The 8,912-nt window shown below is 41.0% G+C and overlaps 1 protein-coding gene across 1 annotated transcript; it reads right to left on the minus strand.

Moving 5' to 3' along the window:
• Positions 1 to 1,685: 1,685 nt before the first annotated feature.
• Positions 1,686 to 6,093, minus strand: LOC307151796 (uncharacterized protein). Its single transcript, XM_079859964.1, has 7 exons — positions 5,991 to 6,093; positions 5,874 to 5,921; positions 5,559 to 5,743; positions 4,497 to 4,651; positions 3,882 to 4,339; positions 3,575 to 3,780; positions 1,686 to 3,474 (listed from the first exon to the last, which is right to left on the minus strand). The coding sequence occupies exons 2-7, from the start codon at positions 5,887 to 5,889 to the stop codon at positions 3,259 to 3,261; spliced, it is 1,236 nt and encodes a 411-aa protein (XP_079716090.1). The 5' UTR covers positions 5,890 to 5,921; positions 5,991 to 6,093; the 3' UTR covers positions 1,686 to 3,258.
• Positions 6,094 to 8,912: the final 2,819 nt, after the last annotated feature.

Consider the following 8,912-nt stretch of genomic DNA (forward strand, 5'->3'; position numbering starts at 1 on the left):
GAGGTTGGACGGAAGGACTGCCTCCTCTGTGAGACCGATGCTTGCAGAGAAGAGAAAACATAGATGCATGCAGTGTCCGCTGGGAGACCAATGCTCGCTGGACAGAGAAGAGAGAAATGGATGCATGCAGTGTCCGCTGGGAGACCAATGCTCGCTGGACAGAAGAGAAGACTTAGATGCATGTTACAGCACATCCTCTAGGAGACCGAAGCTCGCTGGATGGAGAAAGGCTGTAGCAGAAGATGAGATTAGCCGGAGAAACAGTTCTCCTGCTGGAGCAGACACATCCCTGCTAGCAGTAGAGAAAATGAACTGGAGTAACAAATCCTGTGGGAGCAAAGGAAACCTCACTGCCGTGGCAGTAGAGAATTAGCCAGAGAAACAGAGCTTGCGGGAGCATAGGAGACATCACTACTGCGGCAGGGGAGAAAGTAGCTAGAGTAACAGAAATCCTGAGGGAGCAAAGGAACCTCATTGCTGTGGCAGTAGAGAATTAGCCGGAGAAACAGTTCCTGCAGGAGCAGAGGAGACATTGCTGCTGCGGCAGGGGAGAAAATAGCCAGTAACAGAAAACCCATGAGAGTGAAGGAAAACCTTACTGCTGTGGCAGTAGAGAATTAGCCAGAGAAACAGAGCTCTTGTGGGAGCAGGAGACAGCCTTGTTACAGCAGTATAGAAAATTAGTCAGAAATAGTACCTGCGGGAGCAGAGGAGACATCAGGGCAGTGGCAGTAAACAAGATTAGCTAAAGAAACAGGGCTCCTGCAGGAGCAGAGGAGACAGCAGTATAGAAAATTAGCCAGAGAAATAGAGTTCCTGTGGGAGCAGAGGAGACATCGCTGCTGTGGCAGTGGAGAAAATAGCCGGAGTAACAGAAAACCTGCAGGAGCAGAGGAGACAGTGCGGTGGCAGTGGAGAAAATAGCCGGAGTAACAGAAAACCTGCGGGAGCAGAGGAGACATCACTGCTGTAACAGTGGAGAAAATAGCCGGAGTAACAGAAAACTTGTGGGACCAGAGGAGACATCACTGCAGTGACAGTGGAGAAAATAGCCGGAGTAACAGAAATCCTGCGGGAGCAGAGGAGACATCACTGCTGTGGCAGTGGAGAAAATAGCCGGAGTAACAGAAATCCTGCGGGAGCAGAGGAGACATCACTGCTGAAGCAGTGGAGAATTAGCCGGAGAAACAGTTCCTGCAGGAGCAGAGGAGACATCACAGCTATGGCAGGGGAGAAAAATAGCAAGAGAAACAGAAATCCTGTGGGAGCAGAGGAGACACTGCAGTGGCAGTAAACAAGATTAGCTAAGGGAACAGAGCTCCTGCGGGAGCAGAGGAGACATCACTGTTGCGGCAATGGAGAAAAAGCCGAAGTAAGATAAAACCTGTGAGGGCAGAGGAAACATCACTGCTGTGGCAGAGGAAAAAATAGCCAGACTCACATGAAACCAGGAAATGAGCTCCTACAGTGTGTGGATGAGCAAAGGGAGGAGGAGAGTGGGGCTTGGAGAGCCGATGGTCATCTTTTTGTGCGTTAATCTAAGACGTGATGAAGAGGAGGTTAGAGATGAAATGCATTTCTGTTGTTTAAGTGGCCGAGCACAGATATCAGTTTGCTTAGAACGATATTGACTGTCTGAGAGGTGGACGAGATCCGAAAGTCCTATTTATTTTTTTATTTTTTTTGCCATGAGGACTGGAGATCAACTGTGTTTAAATTAATGGCCAGGATTCGATGAGGCTGAACCCATGGTTTTAGCCTGCGTTTGGAATCCAGAGCTGAGCCAAACTGTGCAGGGCTGAAAGATCAATTATTGAACGTTTGATGATTAACAACATCAAAGTACACTCTGATTTAGATAACAATTGTTCGTTTATCTGTTGCTGGTTTCTAAGGAGACAGCTTACGTCAAAGACGACGCTTTGCATGAATTTAGTTTAGGCACTTGTGTTTGTTTAATTTTGTTTAATTTAAGGATCACTAAACTATTGCTTGTAACCATGTATAAAAAAAATTATGCTATAACTAAGTTTCTACGCGATTTATGCAGATGAATTGCAGGACATAGTTAACGATATAAGTTAGGTTAAAGATTCTGAGCGCATGCGTTCAGCACGTAATGCACGAGGCCGCGAGCTGTACTTGTGAGTTTTAGCCACAAGAAAGCAGCGCGTTAATGACAGAAAATAATTTGGACCGACACCATTTAAAACGTGTTCCCCTCGTTATAACTGAACAACTGAATGCGATGCGAAATTTAACCACGGAGCGGAGCGCTCGCGGAGTTCAGCTAACGGGGTTGAGAGCGTAGGCTGGCCGACCGGTACTGAATCTGCGGCGCTGCTCTTTGAGGGCCTGCGGCTTCGGCCTAGAGCTGCTGGAGAAGCCCGTTCTTTCGCGTGAAGAGGGCGGCATAGCCCGAAACGCGAGCGTGGTGCTTTGCAGGCCTTATGACCATTCTCCATGGCAGGAAAAAACGTTACTTAATTGATCTGGTTTAGAAAAAAATGCGGAAGAAGATCGCTGGTATCTCGCCTGGTGGCAAGGACCCGTTTATTTGGCTTGACGCCCGCAATATAACACCCGAGGATTCTGGCAAATATTCCAAAAGGACGGAAAATTCCTTCATCGGATGGGAGAGCTTGGTTCGGGAAGATAGGGCGCAGCCAAATGCTGACAAACTTTCAATGAACAGAGATAGGTCTGCTGTGAATTTATACTCTGTCATTGAGTTGATTACTGATTAATCTCCAGCTGTGCATAATTTGGTTAATTATCTGAACCTGCTCCTCCCGAACTTTGGTAATAAAACATCATTTAATGTATGGTCATAATAATAAAATACACTAGTTTGTAGTGCAAATAAATGTACTTTGTTGTTCTTCTATTTATTTATATATTGTGGCTAATGATTTGTAACTCTCGCACATTCACAGAAAATAGCTTACTTTAGCGTTGCAAAATAATGTGGATTGTAATGTGGGACACTGGTTATTTATTTCTGGTTTCCCTTGTTCTTGTTTCCTCTCATTACTTTGCCTAGGTGTGTACATTTATATTTTTGAAGTCAAAATCAATTTCATCACAGAGGGAACAGAGAAATGACATGAGAGCAATGAAAAGCCATTACAAATTAGCTCACTTAAAAATGTTTTATTAAAACAGCATAAATAACAAATGTGTTATTCAAAGCAGTAAGCCTGAATCATTATAGGCATGTACTCTGTTTATACTGTAAAGACTTCTTAAGTTTGTACATTACGGAGCTATGGGAGCAATGGGAGCTGGTGCTATGGAATTAAAGGGATCAGGACTTATTTTGTTCAGATCAACTATGACAGTTTCATACTCTGTTTTCCATTGCTCTGGTGTCAGTGCAGATGGGCTGGTCTCCAGGAACTTATACGCATCTTTAGTCTGCATGCTAAAGATGCTCTTTGCACTCAGACAGCATTCACCGAAGGCCTTCCATTGCTGGAAGATTTGAGGTACAAAATCAATCACAGAAAAAAGAATACAATCAAGGTGAAAACAATTTCTGTAATCCTGCACATTTTCTCAATGTCTAAGTTACCTCTTGTGCTGAAGTAATAGAGTCCAGGAAGGTCTGCTTCAATTCAATCTCCTCGATGAAGTGTTCATTAGCAAAAGTCTCGTCTTTGAGAGCCTCCAGCATTACACCCACTGTTTCCCAGAACTTCTGAAGCTGAATCAGAATGTCTTGGATTCGAGAAAGGCATTTTTGGACGTCCTTCAGATGGACAGGGTCGGGTATTGAACCTTATATTATAGAAATAATATGAAGCAGACATTAATTATGATGGTGTAAATCAGGGACTGTTTCCAGCACATTGGAAACTCCTTAAGTGAAAGAATCTTACCATTTTCTATTTTCATGCTTGCCAACTTCAGTTGCATATCCGTCAGCTTGACATGGATGCTCCACTCCTTGCTCATTAGACTTGACTTGTCAATGGAGAGTTGAGACAATTCGCTGGACAGAACCTGGGTTTTCGCAGCTGCTGCAGGGTCATCATCTCCGTATGTTTCAACGACTCCAGTGAATATTGATGCTAAGGCTTCAAAGAAACCCACTCTTTTGGGTTTTTTAGAAGTCGCTCTGACATGATTATACATCTCATTTTTTTTCTGTTTAATCATTTCCTCAGTTTCTCCAAATTTCTCAAGGTTTTTCTTCAGTTCCTGTTCCAGATCTCTCACCACCTTTTCATGGGCAGCCATCTCCACAGAACCTTGTTCTTTTTTTTTCTCTGTCTCAGACTTTTCAAGAATTACATCACTGGTGCAGGAAGCCACACTGTGGTTGTGTTTCTCATATCTGGCGATAACAGATTTCAGATTAATCGTGAGCTACAGCACAGTAAATATTCTTGATATACACTTGTGACGTGCTCTTTATATGGTAAATTCAACAAATCTTACTACACTTTCTAATTCTAGAATTAAAATTTTAGCAACATTTTGAAACATTTTACCTGTCTACCATCTGTCCCACTTTGTCAATAATTTCAGTGATCCATACTCTGGCTTTTTCCAGGGACTTAATAGCCAAAATGGTTTTATCCTTTTCAACAGCAACCTTCAGTGCCGGCAGCAGCGTAGAATATAGGTTTTTACTTGTGGCCGCACACTGAAAGACAGCAGAAATGCTTACATTGTTGATCCACAATGGAGTTTCATACTTTACATAAGAAAACAACTTGTCAAAATCAATCAATCAATCTATGAAATATAAAAGCTCTCTGACAGTTTTGACACCATTGCCTATTGTCTTGTGTCTCGTGACCAGTTCAAGTGCCAATCAAGAGTGAAATAAGTGCAGTCAAGATGGACAGTTCTCAGAAGGTTAATTTCGGTAGTATGTGAAAAGTTTGTGCTAGCTGGTAAACTCATTCTACCTGTCATTAGTCTAATAGTAGTTTGCTCTAGAGCTCCACTGTCCCATTCATTCTTTCACTCAGTCAGAATGAAGTGATTTGTTTATTGTATAAAACACTACAAATAAACTAAAGTAGAGTGCTGAATTGCAGATCTGGTGAAAACATATCCACAAAATTCTGTGAGCAGAAGCTTTCTTAACCGCTCTTTTCTCATTATCATTTTTACTGTGGTGTTGTTGTGTAATGTAGAGATAGAGTGTAGCAGACACAGTATTTAAATATTCATCTAAACACTGCAGATTTCTTGCCAGTATATAAAATGATCTTAAATCTTTATCTTAATCTTTAAAATTATTCAAAAAGATCTTGTGCAATATGTATTACAATGCATCCTTACTAATCTCTTAGACTGACACTCTTAAAGATTATTTATTGGCATCTATGTCCTCTTTCTTTTCACAAAAGGTTCTAGTGTTTTTTTTTCTAAAATAAAATATATAAAAGCCATGTAATAAATAAATAAATAAATAAATAAATAAATAATATATATATATATATATATATATATATATATATATATATATATATATATATATATATATATATATATATATATATATATATTACATAGAAATTGTTTAAGAACATTGGCTTTACCTTCAGCAGAAGAGCCTCAGAGGACCCAAAGAGAAGCTGAGTTTCAACAGCACGCTCTCGGAGAACCCTCTCCAACTTGGGGAACTTAGCCAAACAGAGGTAAGAGAGATGGTAGAGCAGAGCTGTCCGCTGAGCAGATGGAAGAAGCTCCTTAACAAACTCAGGGCTACTTGCGACCTCTATTTCTGTAGAATTACAAATGTGAAAGTTACAGCTTGATGATTTTGCTCAGATTTGTGTCAATTATTAACTAAATTAAAAATATGAGATGTTTACATTTTATCAGTGAAAAATAATTCCTGGATTTTTACCCACCTTGGTTCTCTGACATTTTTTGTCTGTAAAGGAAGTACCTGGAAAACACTGAAAAAACAACAACACTATCACGAGACAAGAATCAACAATAAATGAGAGAGGTCAGTACCAAGTTACCTGTAAGATGAATTAACCTCTAAGCAATGTAGTTGACTGTGTCAGAATGTGGAATTTATACTCTATGGCACCTCCTTAAAATTGTTTGTCATGTACAACTAACACAATTCAGAAGTTGTACTGTAGCCTTGGGGGATCTCTGTGGGCGGGCAAAATGAGACTTGAACATTCCTCTTAACAGAGCTGTTATTGATAAAAAGTGCCTAAAATGATGAAATCAAACTTATATCAATCTCATTTCCTTAAAAGGAGATTCATTGCGAGCAGTGTTTTTCTGAAACGAGGAGGCAGTTTATATACTGTATATAAATCAAATGTAAATTCATGCCTCAGTTACACTTAATTTTGTCACATTTTCCTGGGGTCTGTTCTTCGTACGTCGCTTAATACATCCAATATAAAATGACACATCCGAGATGATATCATCGTGCTAATCATGATCAGGCTAATTAGGTTCTTCGAACACACCTGCTGTTTATTATCGCTGGATTGAGTTATCTGAGATAATTGCGCGTTCATGCGTTGGTTTAAAAGGGGATATGTATTGATAATAGAAACATTGATCAGCAACGCTGATTGGCTGCTCACCAAGTTTATGCTGAATTAATGTTTAATCAAAACGCCAGGGAACACCTCAAAGTCTGCGAAAGTCAGAAGAGAGGGCTGGCAAAAAGTAGCAGACAAATTAAATGCGTTAGTGGTGATCATGTTAGATGTTTTTATCACTTATTACAGTATATATTTTTGTATTTTAATAACTTCATAATTACTTTGTTCAGTGTAATGTCAGAGTCATCACCCACTACTAGAACATGGGAACAAGTTAAAGTACAAGAATATTCTACATAATGGTAATTTTTACTACTTATACTAGTCTCTTTTAAAAAGGCACAGTTAAATAAATGTTTGTCTGTTTATAAAAGCAACCAATAAAAAGGCTGAGAAAAAAGAAAAGAAAAAAAGAAAAAAAAAAAAAGAAAAAAAATTGGGTTGAATGTGAATTGACCTATTGTGGAGGGCATCCCTGGGTTCAGCTCTTCCTTAAACCAACAGCCAGGGACTAGTAGCATCTCCTCCGTCATTAAAGGTACATGAACTTTAAATTGTCGGTGCGGTTCTTTTGGGCACCACAATCGCACTCGGGTGCAGACCCAGAGTGCGTGTAACCCGACTTCAGATCCGACTTCAGTGTAACTGTACCGAGACCCAGCTGAAGAGGTGGTCTCGGTCCGGTTCCAAATGAACTCTGGTATGGTTTGTTTAAGGGTGCTTTAACACCTGCTTCATTTAGTTCGGTTGAATCGCACTAGAGTTTGTTTTCCCCATTGGCGCGGTTCGTTTGGGTGTAATGATAGCTTGAGAATCTGTTAAGCTATATACGGTAATATATAGAGCAACGTATACCTGTTTGTGTCATGCGTAGCTAATAAGAGATATACGGTATTGAGTCAACACAGTGTTCGTTCATGTCGCTAGATGTGGCGCAGTTGTGAATAAAGAATCGAAACGGAGCAACGCTTCTATTGCCTCATTTATACATGACATCCTAACATTACATGGTGTCAGAAGTCAACGTGACAACATGGCAAAGTTTTCTCCACCCGAAAGTTTTGACTTCTGTCATCCCGAGCTCTGGCCTGAATGGAAGCAGCGTTTCCACAGATTCCGAATAGCCACGAAGCTGGACAAAGAGTCGGGAGAAGTTCAAGTTTGTACACTTTTGTATTCTCTCGGGAAGGAGGCAGAACACATCGTCAGTACATTTGTGTATGCAGCGGATGGCGACGAAAAGAGGTACGACATAGTTTTAGACAAGTTGAACAATTACTTTGTGCCTAAAGTCAACGTGATGCATGAACGGGTGAGATTTTATCATGTTCAAAAGCAAGGTGAAAGCGTGGAAGAATTCATTCGTAGCTTACATGAACTGGCTGAAACATGCGCATTTGGAGAAGCTAAAAGTGAAAATATAAGAGACAGACTGGTGATTGGTGTTCTGGATAAAGATATGTCCCAAAGATTACAAATGATGTCTGACTTATCGCTTGAGAGAGCATGTAGGCACGCACGGCAATCGGAACAGATAAAAAGTCACGTTTCCGAACAGACTAGCTCTTCAGCATTGAATGAAGTCGTACGGAGGAAGCACAGTGCATCATTTCGACCAAAATGAGCGTTCAAGCCAGAAAGCATAGAGAGAAAATGGACACAGAGAACAAATAGCCAGAAAAACACACGATCAAATGACCCAATTGTGGGGAAATGCATGCGTTGTGGCAAACAACATCCAAAGAGCGCCAACTGCCCAGCGAGAAGAGCAGAGTGTCGAAAGTGCGGTAAGAGAGGCCATTATGCTATTGTGTGTCGTACTCTACATGTTAGTGATGTAAATGTAGTGCAGGAAGAGCACGAAGATTTGTTTTTCCTTGGAGCAATCACAGTAAAGGACTCAAGTGACGCATGGTCCATAACCTTGAGGATTCAAGATACGGAAGTGGAGTTTAAGATAGACACTGGTGCAGACATTAGTGTCATATCGGAACAAACTTATAAAGCTCTCAACACAAGGCCTAACTTAATGTTCATGAATGCAGCGCTGGATTGTCCAGGAGGGAAATTGAGAAGTTCAGGAAGATTTGAGACAAGCACGCACCACAAGGGAAACAAGTACTGCTTTACTGTTTTTGTCATAGCAGGTCAGTCTGTTAATAATTTGCTGAGTTGAGAAGTTTCTGCTGCCCTGGGGTTAGTTCAGCGGATTGACGATGTGAGTTCACCCGGTGAGTCGGTTGGACTTTTGAAAACCGCTCCTGTGAAAATCAAGCTGATTTTTTGGTGAAGTGTGGCGTGATTGAAGAAATTACAGAGCCTACTGAATGGTGTGCGCCGATGGTGCCTGTGCCTAGGAAGAATGGCCAGGTG

This window comes from Squalius cephalus (genome assembly GCF_949319135.1).
Source record: "Squalius cephalus genome assembly, chromosome: 23".
Classification (NCBI taxonomy): domain Eukaryota; kingdom Metazoa; phylum Chordata; class Actinopteri; order Cypriniformes; family Leuciscidae; genus Squalius; species Squalius cephalus.